This window comes from Nannospalax galili, unplaced genomic scaffold (assembly GCF_000622305.1).
Source record: "Nannospalax galili isolate Female #2095 unplaced genomic scaffold, S.galili_v1.0 scaffold253, whole genome shotgun sequence".
NCBI lineage: Eukaryota > Metazoa > Chordata > Mammalia > Rodentia > Spalacidae > Nannospalax > Nannospalax galili.
The window spans coordinates 560,878-582,042 of NW_008335287.1; the positions used below are offsets into that span (position 1 = coordinate 560,878).

General features: G+C 39.4%; 1 protein-coding gene across 1 annotated transcript; it reads right to left on the reverse strand.

Moving 5' to 3' along the window:
• Nucleotides 1-4,476: 4,476 nt before the first annotated feature.
• On the reverse strand, nucleotides 4,477-20,796 carry Tmx1 (thioredoxin related transmembrane protein 1). Its single transcript, XM_008829835.3, has 8 exons — nucleotides 20,554-20,796; nucleotides 16,790-16,905; nucleotides 14,832-14,877; nucleotides 13,105-13,233; nucleotides 11,019-11,064; nucleotides 10,827-10,928; nucleotides 10,661-10,730; nucleotides 4,477-6,131 (listed from the first exon to the last, which is right to left on the reverse strand). Exons 1-8 carry the CDS (start codon nucleotides 20,703-20,705, stop codon nucleotides 5,953-5,955), a joined length of 840 nt encoding a protein of 279 aa, XP_008828057.1. The 5' UTR covers nucleotides 20,706-20,796; the 3' UTR covers nucleotides 4,477-5,952.
• Nucleotides 20,797-21,165: the final 369 nt, after the last annotated feature.

Below are 21,165 nucleotides of genomic sequence, written 5' to 3' on the forward strand. Positions count from 1 at the left end.
AGAAGAGGTGTGTGAGTTCCCTGCAATGCACGAGGAGGTCAGAAGAGGGTGTTGGATCCTCTGGAACTGGAGTTAGGATGGTGGTTAGATGCCATGTGGGTGCTGGGATTCGAACCCAGGTCCTCTGCAAAGGCAGCCAGTGCTGTTAACCACTGAACCATCTCTCCAGCCCCAAAGAAGAAACTTTTTAAAGTGTAAACCCATTATACCAAAAGAGTACATCTATCTCAGGCAATTTAGTAAAAGGGATAACTTGAAAAACCTCCTAAGATAACACCAAAACAATTTGGGTAATTTTTTAAAAAATCTCTCCAAATTCATGACTAGATAATTTGAGAAACTCCTCAGAGACCATAAATGAAGCTGCTGGCTATCCCCAGAACTCTGGACTGGGCCTTTCAGTACAACAGAAGCACTGGAGCCAAGGTATAGGCGCTAGAGTGAGAGGTCACGAGACCCACTCACACTCACAAGTGCTAAGGGCTAGGAAAGGCTGCCACCAGGAAAATGAGCCTGTTTCACCTCAGCCAGTGCACAACAGCAAAATCTTTCTATTCCTGGGAATGAAAATTCTAAAATAAAAACTTAAAACACCTTAAAGTGACTGGTAAAAATGAATGCAATTCCTGGAAGGGAGCACAAGAAAGCCAGGCCTCTGAGAATTTACACAAGTAAGTAAATGAGAACTTTGGATCAAAACCCCTTACATACAAGAGAAAACAAACCACTGTGACCTACATAGAACAGAAACAGCGACAGTTGCCAGAAAAAAACAGAAAGGAAAAATGTAAGGAATTATATTGACTGTTTAAATAGCAGAAGCTAGTATTTAAAGTATGAATGGGCTTATTTCATAAGTAATGTCTATAAATTTAAAATATATCACTGAATTTATTTCTAAATTCAGTCAGATTAAGCAGAGTGGATATGAAGAAATGAATAAATTTGAAGATAGTTCTGAAGAAATTATTCAGAATTAAGAGAAATAAAGAGAAGAAAACTGTTTAATGGAATCAATAGAAACTGAGGACAGAGGTAAAAAGTTTAACATAACTCTAGTAAAGTCAGAAGAAAATAATAGATAATATAGGGAAGAGACAATATTCAATTACATAAGAACTATAAAGTATTTCCAAAACTGGCAAAAGGCAAAAAAATCCTGTGATCAGAAAAACCTTGAGGAGTTCTAAATTACTTAAATAGATTTACACTTAGAGTATCAGGAAAGATGCATGGGGGTGGGGGTTGCTGGTGTTAGATTTTAAGAGCAGCCAGAGGGAAAAACAAACAACACAGATTATCCCAACACAGGTTATCTAGAAAGAAATTGGTTTCTAAGTGGCTTCAAAGGCTCTGCTCCAGGGAGAAGTAAAAGTACAGAGTGGTCTGTGCTGTAAGAACTAAAGGCAAGCAAAATGAATGAAAACCATGTGGGAAATCTAGACTGTACAGAGCTATATTCATATAGCTATAATACCAAAATCATGAGGCTAAAATCTAGTGAACTAAAATAAGAAATAATAGTATTTAGTTTGGGGGGTAAAAGTGGTTAATTAACTTTAGAATTTGTTAAGCATGCTTGTAAGCATGCACTAGAACCAGAAAATAATTAAAATAGCATTATCAATGGGAGAGAAAACAAAACTTACAAATAATTTTAACTAAAAATTCTCCATTTATTGTGGTTTAAATGTGAACTGTCCCCCACAGGCTCATGTGCTAAACACTTGGTCTCCAGCTAGAAGTTTTTAGGGACATTTTAGAAACTACAGAACTGGGATATGACTGAAGCAAGCTGACCAGGCTTCTGAAGGTCATGCGAGGCCTCTGGTCTCTTCCCCTCCCCTCTCTGTCTGCCATGACCTGAAGATGCTCCTCTACCACATGCTTCCACCACCACGAAACCACAATCTTAATAAACCCTTTCTCCCTCAGGGTCTATCAGATATTTTGTCACAACAAAAACTTCCACTGTGGAAGAGCCAGGGCTGGTTCATGAACACAGGGAGGTGGAGGCCTTCAGGTCACTGAAGGCTTGCTCATGTGAGCCTGTGGCAGGGGTGGCCTTGAGCATAGGACCCATGTCAGTTCAACAAGGGCCCAAAGGGGAGTTGAGAAATAGGTGGCAAGTCAGCACTAGATTGTGAATTTTTGAGACTGATTGCTGCTGAGTGAGTGAGAGTATGACTTACATAAGAGCACTAGATGGGATGACTAGGCTCCAGTGGCTGCATTTACACTGAAGGACATTTGGGTACAAACACCTGAATGAATAGGACTCAGCATCTATGGCAGAGTGCATAGTGTTGCGTGGGGGGATAGGGGGAGGCATGGATGGGGGAGGGGGTCTGGATGTGAGTGGGAAATGTATGAAATTTAAAAAAGCTCAATGAAAAAAAAAACATTCAGCAGAAATTCTGCCCTGCTTTGGGGTGTCACAATTTCTCTGTTAAGTTCATATCCAAGTATGAAACAGATACCATTTTATGTAGCTTGCGTATCCTTAAATTAAAAATCAGCCTGAAAGTGGAGGCCATTTCACATCCTGAATTCATACATACACACTGAACATAAATAAGCTTTGTAAGCAATATAGTACTAAAACCATCCGATATGGGTTCCTCACCAACAAAGTGGGAAAACATGCATCAGCAAAGAGCTTGTGGGGAAAAAAAAAAAAAAAAAAAAAAAAAGATCAACCTCTGGGCCAGTTCGCAAAATCACACTTCCAAAATTGTTCAAGTTACAATGTAAATTACAGAATACTAAGCAGTGATCAGCTGGAATCCATTGCCCCTGATTCCAACCAGAAAAGGCAGCGAAAGGGATCCTCACTGAGCAGGCCAAGGCAGTAGTCATAAGAGCTCCGGGTTTGATTGAGGTGGAAAAACTGAACGATTCCTGAGAGCAACTTCAGGTCTTCAGGAACACGCATGCGTGAAGCCGTGACCCTGCAAAGAGGCGCCCGTGGACGCGCGAGCCCGTGGATGCGCACTCACAGAGAACATTTGTGAAAAGAACGTTTCTGCATAGGGGACCCGAGCCTAGCTTGCATTAGTCTGGGAGACGCCGCCGCAATAGAGCCAGGCGGTCACTATTGGCCATCAGTGGCCACTATGGCCACAGGCTGCGCTGGCAGCCACAGCCACAGCTCTGCCTCAGAAGCCTGCAAGAGATGGCAGACCGCCAGTCTGGGCTGGGCGGGCCGAGTAACCGCAGCTTGGGTCTCTAGCACCGTCTAGTTTAACCACTCACGAGAAATGAGTGTGGAGTTCCAGTGCTAATAAACAAAGGGGCTGGCTCTGAAAGCCTTGTGTGCCTACTTTTGCCCACGGCTCACTCCACTTCCGGCATGGTGCTATTTTTTCCTAAAGATGGCTCCTTTGTAATGACAAACATGTTTTTAAAACTGTCTCATATGTGGTAAAGTGGAGATTTTTTAAGAACTTCACTTTTAAGTTGACAATTTGGCTTTTTTCAAAAAGGTCACCTGGGCTGGAGGGATAGCGCAGACATTAAAGGCTAGGAACCAAACCGTCAAAAAGGTCACCAAACTGAAAGCACATGGTATAAGGTATTAATAAAAGTTTATGCCCTCATATTAAGGTCTAGAACTACGTTAATGATGCATTAAAGATGCAACTAACAAGAGAAAAAGGCTTTCCAAGGCATCTCTTACTGTGACTGTACAGTAACCACTATTGCACTTGCAGACTGCAAGCCCTGAAGAAGTATGGTCATTCTGATAGAAAAACGCTTGTTGCTATGTTGAGATAGGAGTAACACTTTAAAAACAATAGACGGTTGAGTTCTCAGTTGTCTATGAAAAAAGGACAAGACTGCGATCAGAACTGGATACATTCATTCTTCTGTAGCTGAGCCTGTTTTGAAAGATGCTTGCCTGCATTACACAATAGTGCCTAAAGAGAAGAGGAATACAAGAAAAAACTTAGCAAAGCTCCACACAGGTACCCTAGGTCTCCACAGGTACCTAACAGGTAGCTGTTAGATAAACCTAAGAAGTCTGTTACTAGCACTGCATGTTATTTATTCCAGAATCATTTATTTGTAAATGATCCTGTATAGTTTCTGCAAGGCTCTGGTATTAAAAGAAAAGCCTTTTGAGCAAACATGTAAGCAGACATGGAGTGACACAATTGTTCACCTGAAGCACTGTGAAATGGCAAGCAATTTAGCATACTTCCACACATACACCTAGAAATCAGGCCTGGGCGGGATGTAGCTCAGTTACTGGAGTGCTTGCCTAACACGCAGGAGGGCCCTAGGCTCCATCCCAAGTACCACTAAGCCAGGAGTGATGGTGTACTCCTGTTATCCTAGCACTTCAAAGTGGATGCAGGAGGGTCAGAAGTTCAAGGTCATCCTTGGCTGCTTAGTGAATGGAGGCCAACCTGTGATACATGAGAACCTGTTTCAAAAGAAAACAATACAAATTATGCTACTCTTCAGCATTAGTGAAGTGCTTAAAAACATTTATTTTGTGCTCAGAATATTTTTCTAAGCCACCACAAACTACACATCCAAACTCTGACAGCACATTTAGTATTATAAAGGTGAAGCCTGGAAAGAAAGCTGTTGTACATTACACTACAATATGATCTGCAAGTCTCAGGAACTCACACTGCAGAACATTATGAGGTGAGGCATTACAGAAACCACGTACTACAGAAAGGCTGAGGACTCATTCTGAGTATTTAGTACTTGGTTTTCCCCTTCCCAAAGCTAAGATGTCCTCCATCATACCCTTCCCTTGCTGTAAGATGCAATCTAGGTATTTCATCTTGCTGATTCTTCCTTGTGAAATCCACAATACTAGCAGTAAAGAACAGAATATAAAATGTCTTTTTTAAAATAATAAAGTAGTATGACTTTAAAACACAAAACAATATGCTGACTATAAAATGAGTTGAGGACTCTATGAGGACAAAGATATGCTGAAAACATAGAGCAGAAGATGTTTCAGAAGTAGAATGCAGACTTCATTTTATATCAAATTAAGCTTTGAATTTCCAAAATAGAAACTATCAAAGCTTTTCCACATCAAAGAATTTCTACTTTCATATCAAAGGGAAAAAAAAGCAAAGAAAATTTCAAGACCAACAATAATGTAAAATCAGAATGTATAGCCAAATTTGTAGATTTTCAAGTAAACAGTTCAATTTGATGGTTCTCTCAGTAAATTTCGGGTTAAAACAACAACAAAAAACAGTTTGCCAACAGTAAACATAACAGTAATACTGTTAATACCATCCAATTTAAGAATGTAACCCATGACAAATTAAAAATGAACAAATCACATAGTGGGTAAGAGACCAGAACAGGTAATAAACCCTCAGAGGAATTAAGAAGATGCATGGACTCATAAAAACTTCCTAACACAGCAGCATACCCTAAATACAATACATAGAAAGAAACTGTGATTAAGGTAGTTGTATTAGTTGTACAACCTAAACACTATGAGGAAATTTTGGACTGTAAGCACAGCATTATCAATGAAGTACACACATCTTGAACCAATGGGCAAAGTTCCCACTTATGGGAAATATGTTCCTTTTTCACACAGTGAAACTGAGAAAAATGGTATGAAATGAGAAATCTTTCTCTCTAAAGTAGTTTTCTTAAATACTGTAGTAATGTAAATCTTGGGAAAGGCTTTTTTATCTCAACATGAAACAGGTTATTACTAAATATAAACACAAATTTTACTGCTTGGCACCAGATCTTCCAAAACTAAACTGTTTAAACCATCATAATATTCTTAAATCATATTTCAAACTGTTACATCTAACTGCTTTTATTTTCTGAATGAAAGCTTTCAATCTAATGACAATCTAGACTGTATATACAAGCCAAGTCACAGTTCACTTCAAAACAAAGAAATGATCAATCTTCTGTTTTGTCAAAATTGTAATATTAAGGTATCTGTAAAAATTAGGATTTATCTGTGGCCAACGATGGGCCCACACAACGCTGTCTTATGGCACTCTGTGAAGTATCTTTGCTTGCTCCTTCTTTATTTTCTGTTTCCTCTTCTGAAACATCTTCTTCGTCAGCCTCTTGTTCCTCCTCTACTTTTTTCAAAGGCTGAGAAAATTCTGGTGACGGTTTTTCTTAAAGATAAAGATCAGAAATGTTTCAGTTAATGTACTACATTTGCTTGAATATAAAATCAAGTTACAAGGATTGATAAGTCCATAAATGCTTTGGCATTTATTAATGTTTAGAATTCCAGAAAGAATAAATTACCTTTATTTTTGTTTTGGGGGGAAGCCTACTTATAGCCCCAGCTGACCTGGAACTTGCTATGTAGACCAGGCTGGCCTCAATCTCACATAAATCTCTCCCTCCCCGCCTCCCCCCGTCACCCCTAGCCTCTGCCTCCCAAGTTCTAGGATTAAAGGCCTGTGCTACCACTACTCCCAGCTCTAAATTACTTTTGAAAAAAGTAGATATTATAAAAATCCATTAATTACCTATCTGTTCATAAACTAAACTAAGATCAATGAATTAACCCAGTAAATGTAAAAATTGTAAAAAATATAATACTGTACTAAACAGAACCGTCTCATATAAATTTGCTATTAATCTCTTGTTCTGTAAGTATTCTCAGCACTGTCCTGTTTCAGTTCCCAAGGAAACAGGAATCACAAACGTACAAAAGCTACATTCTTCACCATGTTTTTTCTCATAACTGTAATTCCCTGCCCCATCCTTATTCATACAAGTTATTAAGGTATAACTGCAAGCAATACAATGTACAAATACCAAGCATATACCATGTATACCCCTTCTAGCTTTTAGAGCGCCAGAAGCTAGTTATGTTCAGAACACACATTATAAAGACACAGGAACTAGAATGGGGCCAAGGAGCTTTACTATGTTCACTGATCCTAGACTGCCCTAATCCTAGGCAACCCAGAATTAGAAAGGGGTTAAAAAACTGAGCAAACTATGGGATGAAACTCTCAGTGGTCTGTTTGCATGCCTCTTCATGCTGAATTACTAGATCTTGTCCTATGTTGTAGACAATGTGATTCCAATGAAGATAGCTACAATAGCAGTTCTCTACCCAGAGTGATTCTGTTTCCTCAAGGAAAACAGAAAATGTCTGAACTTTCTTGGTTGTCACACCTGATATGGACAGTACTACTGACAATGAATGCCGTACTACTGAACATTCAAGAGTGTACAGAAGACAGTCCATCCCATGTAAAATTTATGTGACAAAAAAGGGCAAGTGTGAAGACGTAAGCTCTATACATAGCACAATGTACCAGAATTTCTCAACATACAAGTGGTTATAGGAAGAAAAGAATAGATAGATTTCCTTTTGACTCTAGGACCAGGATTGTGACTCGGGGCTTTCTTTGATCATCTTATGCTGTTAAGAGGTAAGAGGAGACTGCCAAATAAAGGTGAACTGAGTGAAACACACAGCACTTGACATCATTTGAGCCGCAAGGATCCAGTCAACTCTGTCCTGAGACTTCTTGCTGTATAACACAATAAATTTCTGATTTTGTTTGAAGGTAGACCAACTTGGGTTTCTTTGCCTAGCAACTGAAACGATAAGCAAACATAATACACTAGGAAACTACTTGAATGAGGTGGCCTGTTCCCTAACAGAGACAACATTACATTAAAATGGGGACTAATATCTTATCAGTTAAATAAAATACAGCCATTTGCCCAGTGAATACTTGCTGAGTACTTAAGGATTACCAGAACAATATAAACATTACATCTATCTTCTTTGCAAAAAAAAAAACAACAAATTTTTCATTTCATGCGTATGAACCTGTTACATAAATGTACATAAGTGCACTGTGTCGTGCAATGCCTCCGGAAGTCAGAAAAGGGTGTCAGGTTCCCTGGAACTGGAGCTACTAACTGTTGTTAGCTGCCATGTGGGTGCTGGGAATCGAACCCAGGTCCTCTGGGACAGAACCCAGGGCTCTTAACCACTGAGCCATCTCTTCAGCTCCCCCACACCCCATCTTTTTGAATGATTTGGAAAACCTTTATGCTTTTCAAACTTTTCAAATTAACAGATATTTAAAGGTAGATAATTTCTCTAATAATGTTTACTATGGAACTATCAGAGGAGAGAAAAATTTGAATACTCTTGACATAAATTATCTGTCATTTTTATAAATTCCAAGAAATAAATTTCTTTAAAACTTGAGTCTTAAAGGGGACGTGTGGATTATCACCGTTTCCTTCACTCATTTCATGTTCCCACTTCCCCTATTTTCAAACACTACCTCCTTTTGTGTGCACTAAGTATATATTCTATAGTGTATTTCAGAGTCAGTATTCTTTTAAGAAGTTTATACAGTATTACCAAAAGCTTAGTTCTCTCATGTGCAGAAACCTATATAGACATTGCTATTTGCAACCCTTTTCTCTAAGACAGTGTCTCTCAAAGAGCAGTCTTCAGGACCACCAGCTTCAACTGCAGGTGGAAATTTGTTAAAAATACAGATTCCCAGGCTTATCACAGAAATTCTGAACCCACAATCCAGAGCAGGGACCACTTCTGTTTTGACAAGTTTAACAGGCAAATCCAATATATTTCTTTGCTTCAATTTATACTCTTAACACCCATGTCTTAGAGGAAATTCTTCTATTGCATCTCCCAGAGTATACACTACAGATGAATTTGAGTGGTAAGAGAACTAGGCAGCCAAGACAATAGTATTCAGTCTACAAAGCACAAAGCTCAGCATGAAATCTGATATATTTGCAGGCTCAAGGCCAGATGCATACTGATCACCCTATAGACTTTTAAAATATTTTATTATTTTTATTTTATATGTATGATTGTTTTGCCTACAGATACGTAAATGTACCCATGTCATGCCTACAGAGGCCCAAAGAGGGTGTTGAATGCCCTGGAACTGGAGTTAAGGACAGTTGTTAGCTGGGAATCAAACCTAAGTACTCTAGAAGAACAGCAACTGTTCTTAACCGCTGAGCCTTCTCTCCAGCCCCCACCCACCCATGGACTTTTTAACAAACATGGGATTTATGGGATTGTGGGGGTTGGAAAGAAAGGGAGAACTATTTTTTCTTTTCTTTTTTTTTTTTTTTTTTTTTTACATGTGTGTATGTGTGTTTTTTTTTCTTTTCAGACACGGTCTTAATTTGTAGCCCAGGACATCTTGGAATTCACAGTAATCCTCCATCTTAGTCTCCTAAGTACTGGGATTAGGTATAAACTACCATGCCTTGCAAGATAGATATTTTTACATATTTATCTTTTAGCATTACTAAATCAATTTTATTTGCTTTATTCACAATTTAAAAGTTAGTGAATGAGCATTTTATACTTCAAAATCCTTATATTTAATAAGAAGTTTGGGGTATTTGTGGAATTTTGAGAAAGGGTCCATATAGGCCAGGTGGGCTTCCAATTCACTATATACATGAGGCTAGCCTTGAACCCCTGATCCTCCTGCCTCCGCCTCTTAAGTGCTGGGATTACAGGTGCACACCACCAGACCCAGCTTAAATGTTTCTTTTAAATACTCTGTGCTTAGTGTCCCCACAATTCATTGTCTCTTGGTGGATAAAATGAGTCTTTCCCCACCTGCACATGCCCCTATCTGGGAAATCAAAAGATGGCCTGTCAGTATTTGAAAGGCAAGGCACCCTGTAAACTGAATATCCACTCATTCTGTTTTTGGAGTCCTAAGTTGAGAGAGACAGCAAAAGGGAGGGAACAGCAGGCATGAGTCTGATTGAGGCCTATGCTCAGCTCTGTCCTTTCTCTACGACTTTGGGGCAATCTTTCATCTTTCTGCACTTACTTTCCTCAAAGAAAAGATGGAAGCAATATTACCCAGGCAGTCAACGACAAAGTTGTTGAAAGCTGGGCATGGTGGCACACACTCTAATTCTAGTGGTGGGGGTGGGGAGGGGTGGAGGAAACAGGAGGTTCAGCAGTCCAAGGCTAGACTCAGCTACATAGCAAGCCCAACCCAAAATACATGAGATTCCAACAAACAAGTGTTGAAAAGCAGATTATAGAAAGATAAGTCAAAGTAAGTAGACAGCATACGAATAATACATTTTTTAAGATTAGAAATGGTAGGAATTATATTACAATAGGCAGCATTAAGTGTTTCTAATTATATAACTTATTTTGAAACGTAAGTCAGCATCAAGGCAAGACAACCCTTTATCAGCTTTTCCCAGTATCCTACCAGGAAAAAATGGAAAATTAGTTGAATTTAAAGAACCAATCTTCAAATGTGGACATAAACTACTGAATGACTTCAAAAGTGGAATAAAAGGTGTATTTGAATGGATCCAGGAATATCATGAAATTTTAAAATATACTAATGAGTCTATTGCTGTTAAATACCTACAAGCTACATGCAGTATTAACATTCTCTATATTATAACAATGTTCCAATATCTATTGGGATACCATCTCCTCACCTTTCCTTATGCCACAGCTGATAAAGATCACCCTTCCACACCCAACCTAAGCTGAAAGCACAACCTGTTAATTGTGTGACTGTGTTTGTGGATACAGCTCAATAGTAGAGTACTTGCCTAGCACACACAAAGCCCTAGGTTCAACTCCCAGTACCACCCACTCACACCTACACCCACACCCACACAGACTTACTTAAGGAATGACTTGTCTGTGGTTTGCGCCTTTTTGAAGGACAAAAGCAATCTGCCACAAATATCATAAACTGCAAAAATAAACAGAAATCCAAATATATGACATGTATTAACAACAATGACATTCAAGTATTTTTGTCTTAGTACTCTAAAAATGAAGTACTTACAAGTCCTAGTAATAGTCCAGAAAGCACAGTTGCAAAAGCAAACACCAAGTATGAGCCCCAAGCTGGGATTCCAAGGTCATGAACAAAATAGCTATGAGAAGTCTGAAATCAAAAGAAAAAAAATAAAACCATGTTCATTAAAAAGAAAAAAAGTGTTAGAAATGGTTAAGACGGAAAAATTTTAATCCATACCCTGATGAACACAGACATCTGAAACAGTGCTGACATGGTAGTCATCCTGAAAGAGATGATTGAAAGGTTGAGCTAGATGTGCAGCTTTGCCTGTATCTAGACAGTTTTAATTTCTCCAACATGGCATGTTTTATCGCTGGTATTAATCATGACTAGTGATCCATCACTGACCTCAAAACTGTAATAAAGCCTGCTCATGAAAACTAACAGCTTCTGAACCACTTCTGCCATCTCATCTCATTAATAAGATACTTGAAGATTTTTTTTCCTTTCCTATGGCTTCCACATGCGCTTTTCACTTTCATCTTATGATTTTTCAATACAGTAAGCAATAAGCTCCAAATCCCAGAAAATCGGTTTAAAAAATGGCAAATCTTACTCATCTTTAACATCCTCAAAAAGTAAAAACCTGAAGAAAGACCTGGAAGCATTTTTGGAACTGATTCTTCCCAGGTAAAAACTACATCTTTCTAGCTTGGGATGTAGCTCAGCTTTAGAGCACTTGCCTAGCATATGCTAGTCTAATTCCCAGCATACATACACGTCTTGCCAAAAGGAAAAAAAAATACTCCTTCCATTAAAAAGCAATTAAAATTTACAATAGCATTACTTTGATAGCTTTTAATGACATATAACGACATATGAAATAAACAGGAAATCATCATGGAAGTAAAAACAATTATTTTCATATTATTAAATGCAGGTAGTTTAGATAAGTAGTTTTTAAAAGCATGCTTCCAAATCAAAATGCGTTTGTGGGTTTCCAACTATTCCCTGTAGCAAGTACAGCTGTTGCTGCCAAGGGCTTTTCTAGACAAAAGCCAACAGTTGGCTTGATTCACTCCAACTGCCAACTGCTGGTGTGAGTGACCCTGCTGAACTGTCTTCAAGTAGCCCCGGTTTAGTCTAACAAAAAAGAAAAGAGGGATACCCTGCAGCACCAAAGCTTCAAAAACCTCAAAAGCAACAACCTTCTACTAGATAAAGTTGTATGATTCACTTAGGAGATTCTAAAGAATAAAAAGTAGAACAGCACGTTCATCATGTTGCTTTTGTTATTTGAAAGGCCAAGTAGAACTGGGTATGGTAGTGCATATTTGTAAGCCCAACACTGGGGAGGCTGAGGCATGAGAACCAAGAATTAGAGGCCAGCCTGGACTATACAGTAAGAACCTGTCTTTAAATATAAAACAAAACATAAAAGCCAAGTGGGACACCTAATGAGGAACAGAAACATTAAAACCTCACTGTAGTCTGTACTAATTAAACAGTATCAGTAAAGTAATACTAGGTTCTGTAGTTGGGTTGTCATGGTTGCTCACTGGACAAGTTCTGACAGCTGAAGGATGATTCAGAGGTTTTTTGCCAACAGGAGAAACACAAAGGGGAAAGATAAATTGTACCTCAAAATTCCACTCAAGGGCTGATTTGTTCCCCTACTCCTAGGATCCACAGCATTATCCTCTCACATGGTTGGTTTCCCACCTCCCCCATCTTCCAATCCAGGTATGGTGAAGGACAGAAATAACTCAGTCACACCAAGATGGGGCCATGATGGTCTCTGCGAAACCCACACTGGCAAGTATGTAGCATGCAATATGCTTACCATTCTCAATCCTAACTGCTGCAGTGTATCTACCTTCTAGTTATCTGTAAGCTCATGTCATTAGTCACTGGTCAGACACACTATTCATACAGTATCTGACAGGAGGAATAGCCAACTAAACACAATCCAGTCACTTCACATTAATAATGAAAATGAGTATTCAATCAAATATTATGCTCAAGCAATAGCCTTGCCCATTACATTGCTCAGTCTTCAGAGGATCAAGTTCTTAATGATATGTATAACCAAAGCTAAAATGTTATTTAAAGGTATTCAATTTAACCCTACAGAATGTCTACTTCTAGCTTAACATGCATAGAGGTACCTGTTTTAAAGGTCAAAACAGACATACTAAACACAATAAAACTGAATATGCCATAAGGGCCCAAGAAACAGTATGTATACTTTATTTACATGAAATATAATTATCTGTTCCAATTAATTCTAAAGTAAATAAAAAAAGAAATCCCTCATACTTACAGAACAGAGCTTGGACCAAACCACGATGAAACAGGTTCAACGCTCTTCCATTCTTTCTCACTTATAAAGTTTATGAAGTCCTTCTTAGTCCTTGGGCCCAGATACCGCCTAAATTCACCATCTTTACAACTAAAGATCAAATTATTAACTGTCACTGAGAAATAACTTAAACTTTAGTGTTTATCACACCTCATTTTATAGTCAATCCTTATATTCCAAACCATTAACAAAGCACAAGAACATATTATTACCTACTGATGACATCATAATCCCAAATACAAACAAACATAAGCTTTAAGATTTGTTATTTCAAATAATAAAGTTATGAAACACTGCAAGTAGAAAACTACCTTTAAGCCTTATGTGTAATAGACATGTTAAAGGAATTACTATATAGTTATCAAACAGTGCTGGACATGTATTAGTTGTTTTTAAACTGTCAACTAAACTTTTGAGGTTATTTTTCTGGTACCTTCAGTCATGATTTCACCATCTGTCATTCTACTTTAAATTACAGGCCTGTCGGGTACAAGGCTTCCCTCTGAGGGACTTCAGTGATTCTGACTACAGTTAACTTTGTACTCATCCCTCTGTTCACCACCTCCTTCCATTCCATGGATGGAGGTCTATCTCACAACTATGAGTGCTCTCAGCTCCTACATCTTAAGTGTAAAACCTCAATAGTGTCCTAATCTTACATCAGGGTTTGGGGACCTTTCATCAGCAAGACACAATGACGGCCCAGTCAAAACTAGAAAGTTTGAAAGTGTTGACATTTGAGTTGTTTTCAGCAGGACAGGTAACAGAAATTAGGGGGGAAAGGCAAGATAAACAGAACTTCCAGGTAAGTTCGGGGATGTTAAGAAGTGAAAAAGGGAGACTGATTATAGCCAGTTAAGGGGCAGATGGGGGGGAAAGGACTGAGTGAAAAGAGGATGAACACCACTTATCGAGACAGAATAAAAATTTTAAAACATAGGGATGAATTTTTTGAAAGTATTAAAAATAGACAAAAAAGCAAGATACAGGCAAGCACAATCAACTGCTAGTTTGTTACTACTGTCTGAAAAAAGAAAAAGAACAGAAGTACCTCCTGGTATGTAGCCCCACCAGCTTACATTAACACACAGGTCAGGTAAAAAGACTGGAGTTTACCCCCCACCCCCTAGTTTAGTTTAGAAAATAAGTCAAATTAACAGACCTGAGACTGGCCCATTCTGACTTATACACCCATCCATCACTATTCTCCCCAAGGCTGTGCAGCAGCACTTTCTCAGCTGCTTTTTAAGAAATCACGTTCCCTCCTGTTGCAGATTGCTCAGGGAAATGCTTACCCTACACTCTTGAAAATTCTACACCCCATGTTTCATTTAAACCCCATGTTCTTCAGGACCTGCTCTGGCCAACAGTGATTTCTATTTCTCCTCATTAGCCAACAGCCAACAGGACTCTCATTACCAGGCTGGGCTCACAGGTATCAATTCATGAAAACATCACCTTCCAAAGCAACTGCAAACCTCTGAGAACAGGGAATGTTTTAGGCATCATTCATCTGTCTGGCTATAGGACTTAGGGTACCACCAAGAGCAAAACAAGCTCTCTAAAGCCCATGCTGAATATAATGAGATTACCTAAGCTCTTCAGGCAGGATCCAAGTCAGAGGCCTGCTATTCTGCTTACACTATATGACACATCCTTCTCCAAACTGAGAATCTTCAAATACTTACTGATAAATAGAAGGAAGAGCTGTTATGATAAACCGTCCACTCAGTCCTACAAGACAAAGAAAACACAACAGGTTTTATTAAGGTCAATCACTGACTACTTAAAGTTGATTTTAAATTATTTAAATACTAGTAAGAACATGAAAATAGGGAAGCTTTGTAATCAACAATGAAAATATGAATTAGTAGTTAAAGCAACTTTAAAAGACACATTAGCGTATATAAGTAATTTAAGAAGTTTGTGAAGCAAGTCACTTGTGAATAAATACTTGATGAATTAATTATACCACCATGTATTTAAGTCTAGTTAAGTGACAGCTGGGCAAGGTGGTGTTCAACTTTAAACCCAGCACTTGGAGGCGCAAACAGATATCTATTCAAGGCCAGCCTAATCTACATAGCAAGTCCCAGGCCAGCTGGGTTCAGGGAGACTCTTTCTCAAAATAAATAAATAAATAAATAAATAAATAAATAAATAAATAAATAAAATTAAGTTAAAAAAGAAAAAGACTGGTAATGACCAGCCAAGTAACAATATAATCTTAGAAAGGTCTCAAAGCAAATGAAATTGTACTTGGCATTCAAGAACAAAGGTAGTTTTGTTGTTGCTGAAAATGGGAAATGCTAAGAACCAGGAATACTATGACAGGCAGTAACAATAGCAACTAACATGTCTTATTAACCACATGGTTAAGGACTGGTGACTGAAGAAAACCTGTCTGTGCCTACGTTTTCTTATATGTAAAATGAGGATATTACATTAACTCACAAGGTTGTGTAAGGATTAAATGATAAATGTAAAACTCCTGGGGGAAAAAAAAACCTGCAATATAAAATGCTTAATAAATAGTACTTACTACTGTCATTTGGACAGGGCAACCAGGAACACAGGTTTACCATAACCACTAAGAACAAAATTGAGCCTAGGCTGGACTGAGAAAAGAGCATCTTCAATAGCAGGGCTCACCACTTACTAATTTTACCATCCTGACCAGGTCAAAAGTATACTTGAATACCCATAACTTTGAAGACTCTGTAATTAAAAGCCCACACACCCAAAGTATTGGCATTAAATCTGGAATTCGATTTCAGAGGTTCAGATCTCATGAGAAAATGATTTTGACTCTACAATGAAACTCTGCTATACGCCCATTATTGTGAAGCCTGGTGTGGATATAAACTCTGACCTGGACAATGTCTACTTGAGCCAGTGTTCGAAGACTTCTTAAAGGCATTCTACATGCTGGCCTGAGACATCAACAACCAAAACAAGATGAGGGGGCTGGAGAGATGGCTCAGCGGTTAAGAGCATGTACTGCTCTCGAGGAGGACTAAAGTTTGGTCCCAGCACCACATGAGGCAGCTCACCACCTCCTGTAATTCCAGTTCCAGGAGTTCCAACACCCCCTTCTGGTCTCCACAGGCACCTGCACTCACATGCACACCCCACACATACACACAATAATCTTAAAAAAAAAAATGAAGTTGTGGGTAAAAATGAGGAATGGGTAACACTCCTCAATACATAGGAATGAATTATATACAAAGCAGGGGAATCTTCACAGCCTCTGCACATGAGCACAGGAGCCCTCTTAAAAGTCAAGGGGGGAGGGGCTGAAGAGATGGCTCAGTGGTTAAGAACACTAACTGTTCTTGCAGAAGACCCGGGTTGGAATCCCAGCACCCTCATGGCAGCTAACAACTGTCCGTAACTCCAGTTCCAGAGGATCCAACAGCCTCTTCTGTCCTCCGCAGGCATTGCACAACATGGGTGCACTTACCTACATGCAGGCATAAGACTCATACACATAAAATAAAAACAATAAATAATTTTTTAAAGTTCTAGTGTCAAGCAAATGTTTGATTAAAGTTTTCTAATGAAAGTATAGAATATGGACTGTGGAAAATACAGTAACATCAACAGAATGGCAAAGAAACAGAACCAGCTGGACTTATAATACCTGTCTGCTCTGTAACATCCACTTTTGCAACTTTAACCTCAAGATCTTCTCCCCATTCAGCAAAACTTTCCCATTCTGGTTGAAGATTTTGACAAGCAGGGCACCACGGTGCATAACTAAGAAATACAATTTTTTTAAAAAAGTTAAGCCAACAGCCATTTGTCACTGAATAAAACAAAATTGTGAAGAATTATTTTTAGCATAATTTTTGAAGTATGTTTATACTTTTAGCACTGAAAATGACCCACCCACACTGGCTCATACCTGTGATCCAAACATTAGCGAAGCTGAGTCAAGAAGATTGCTGTAAACTCAAGCCCAGCATGGGTTACAGAGTGAGACCTTGTCTCAAATCAAGTTAAAAAAATAAAAATAGCAACAACAACAAAAAAGCTGAAAATAATAATAGTGGTTAATTTTATGCAGATGAAAAAAGTTGAAAGTCTGAGACTAGCAATCTGGACACCAGCAAATGTTGAACTGATCAGTCTAACCACACATAAAAAAGTAATCCCAAGAACAAATTCTTAAGGACACAGAGCTTTGGGGCTGGAGAGTTGGTTCAGCAGTTAAGAGTACTGGCTGCTCTTGCAGAGGACCAGAGTTTGATTCCCAGCACCCACATGGAAGTTAATAACTGGCTATAACTCCACTTCCAGGGGATCTAATGACCTCTTCTGACTTCTGTGGGCACTGCATAACAAGGGTGCACTTACCTACATGCAGGCAATACACTCATACACAAAAATAATAAAAATGTTTTAAAGACTCGAGAACTTTAAATATGTTTTTAATAAAAAGGCTTTAAAAACCTTTAGATTTTTCTGTTAGAATGTGATAACCAAAAAGACTGGAGAGATGGCTCAGCAGTTAAGAGCACTGGCTGTTCCTGCAGCACCCAAATTTGGTTCCCAGAACCCACATAGCAGCTACCAGTCCATAACGTCAGTTCTGCAGGATCTGATGCCTTCTTATGGCCTCCAAGGGCAATGTATACAGGTGTACTTATGTACATGTAGGCAATACAACCATACACATAAAAAATAAAAACAATTTTTGCTGTGGCAACCAGAAAGTTTAAGGTTTTTTTTTTCCCAGTTCATCAATTTCTTTTTTCTTTTATTTAACTTTTTAAAATGTATATGAGAATTTGTCTGCATGTATGTAAGTGCACTCATGTCATGCAATGCCTGCAGAGGCTAGAAGAGGGCATTGGATCCACTGGAAATGGAGTTATGAACAGTTGTTAGCTGCCACATGGGTGTTAGAATCTAATCTAGGTCCTCTGGAAGAGCAATGCTCTTAACCACTGAGCCATCTCGCCAGCTCTCAGTTCACCAATTTCAATAATTTTATAAGCAGGGTCACAGGCAAGATATTGGAAAAACAGGAAGTACCTACACTGTGGTTGCAAGCTACAAATGAAGTTCACAACAACCCCTGGAAGGACTGCCCCAGAAAGGCAGGCTGTTCATATTAGAACCTAAAGACCTGCATTTTTATGTACAAAAATTATTTCAAAACTTAACCCTAACACAAATACTAAGCAAGGTGGACAACACTCTTTTGGCCAGTACCAGGTCAACCTGTTGCCAAGACCCTGGGCTTACAAATTTCATGGCCAAGGATACCAACATTCTAATTACTTCTCTGGAACTCTTTTTCCAGGTTCAAATATTTCCTTAGAATTTTATTTTTCCACTTCATTGTATATTGTAATTTGCTTCAACCTACAGAACTAGTAAGAATGAAACCTACACTAATCAAAACACAAAGACTCTTTCTGTAACCACAGTTTCTTGAATCATTTTAGGAAAACCAAACTTAAATGATGGGCATGTAAACAAGACAAAACAGTATTACATACAAAGGCCAAACTCCATTAACAATAAAATCGCAAAGAAAACATCTCTATAATAAAGTTCATCAGAAGTGGATTTATGGAAAATAACTTACTTGTAATTAAAAGTAAACTATTAGAAATATTAACCAGATCCTTTAGTTTTCAAGTGTGTTGTTTCTTAATGCTTTAAGATTTTTTAAATACATGTTTATTTTATGTATATGAATGTTTTCTCTGCATGTGTGTAAATGCACCCATGTCATGCAGTGCCCTCAGAGGTCCCTGGAATTGGAGTTACGGACGTTGTTAGCCACCAGGTGAATCCTGGGAACTGAACCTGGGTCCTCTGCAAGAGCAGCTGGTGCTCTTGAAATACCTAGCCATCTTTCCAGTTCCTCTTAATGCTTTTAACAGACTTCTTTAAACTCAAAATTTTATAGCCAAGGAAAAAGAAAAGCATCATCCTGTACAGTAACTTCAGATACATGTTCTACTTTGGATTGCCTCATATCCAGTATTTCCTTAGTTTTCTTCCCCCTTAATACCTCTTCTGGCTGTCACATTGTATAAAATAAAAAGTATCTTTCAAAACCATTTGGCTATTATTTTACACACAAATCCATCAACATTACAGCTTTAATAGTAAACACTTTATGGCACAATCTAAAACAAGTTATTTACAACAATGACTGAAGAACAAATACCACTGGTTGTAACTCCTCTCCTGAAAATTCACTTCAATGAGTAGGAGATTATAGGAACGAACCCTCAACATTCCTCTCTATCTTACCCTCCATATATGAATGTTCTATACAAAACCTTTATATACATTCTTCATATATATTCTATATGTAAATATATTCTTTATATAAATTCTATATATGTAAAGATTTTATGACTCAGGTGTTACTCATCTGGTCTTATGGGTTCTTGACTGGAGATGCCCATTTCCACCTATTGCTTAATGGGCAGCCCTAATTATAATCATGATTCCCCCAAAGCACCAGAATCTTGCTAAAGAGTTGCTAACAACGACTACTTATTATGGAGGCCCAAAGCAAGCCACAGCAGTATCTGAACAGTAAACAGAAATTTATTTTAAAATCTTTTTTTCCCTTTTCTCTTTCCCTTTCACTCTGAATCTCATTTTTCTTTTGAGTGTCTGCTTTTACAGTTTGCAGAGTGCCTTGAATTATGGCTTCTAGGCCTGAACTGTTATTTCATATACATTAGTGTATTAGAGACTCAGAACGCCATTTCATAATTATTCAAACAAAATCATATGTCTGGTGTGGTGATTCTATTCTAGTGTCCGTTCTGCTGCAGTGGACACTGGCTTTATGGTAGATGCTAAATTGATGGTGATGGCAAAGATAGTTATTACTGATGTTACTGATATTGGTAAGTGCACATTATTGAATGTTAATTGCGTACTAGGCACTAAGCAACTTCACATACATTTTCTACAAATCTATGGTACTTACGTATATCCACACCCCACTCCCATTAAAGGGCTCCCAACTCCAAGCACTACCAATGGATAAACAGAACCATTTCCTAATGAGAGGAGCAAAGCGGGAAAATTTTTACTCAATGTCCTCTTTTTGTAAAATCTGGTGAATATAAACCAGGTGCCTGTGAACCGTCACTCTAGAATAGTCTACGGACCCAGTGAAGACCTCCACCCTACCCAGCCGCATCCTCAATCCCGCGAGGCTATTCTAGAGAATTCCATGTGGCACGTAATTGTTTGGTCGCACCACAGCCTCTAGTCAGGAAGTCGAATGCAGGCTTCGGGAAAACCGTGATATTCGGGGTGAGGGGCTGGGGGCGGCTGCCAGCCAGGCTGCCGGGAAGGTGGGCTGGTCAGGTGTAGCTCGAGGGCGGGGCCGGCCGCCGCCCGACCACCGCCTGCACTCACAATTCTATCATCCACTCTCCCTCCAGCAGCGACGTCCAGTTCTCGTCGGTGACGACGCGCACATTGCTCCGCCGCCCGTGGGCCCTGGGGACCGCCCAGAGCAGCACAACCAGGACCACCAGGGGAACCAGGAGCCGCCCCAAGTGCGCCATGTCAGCCGCTCGCCCAGCCCTCAGCGCACGCCCGCTCCACCACCCTGCTGCAGCTCCACTTCCGTTCTGGGGGCCGCTCTGCGCCTGCGCACTAGTGCGCGGGAGGCGTACGCGTTCCCCCCCTCCCAGACACTCAGTGCGCATGCGCGAGCCCTGCTCCTGTGGGAGGTGGAGAGGAAAGAGGGAAGCGCTTGGGACCCAGTGCGCATGGCAGAAGTGGTGTCAGCGGTTTGAGGCAGTGGACAGCGTTAGATGGGGCTTGGCGGAGGGCCGTTCTGCGGGGAGTGGCCCTCCTTTCTCAGCGCTGCCTGGCAGAGTCGCCATGGCAGCTTCTTCTGGCGCTTTCCTTTCTCAGAATGTCACCAGTTAGAACAAGCGTAGGCCGTACTGCCCCAGCCGTGTCCTGCTGGCCCACTCTGGCAGCTGCTAACCATTTAGATGGGGAGGTCTCTAGAAGGGA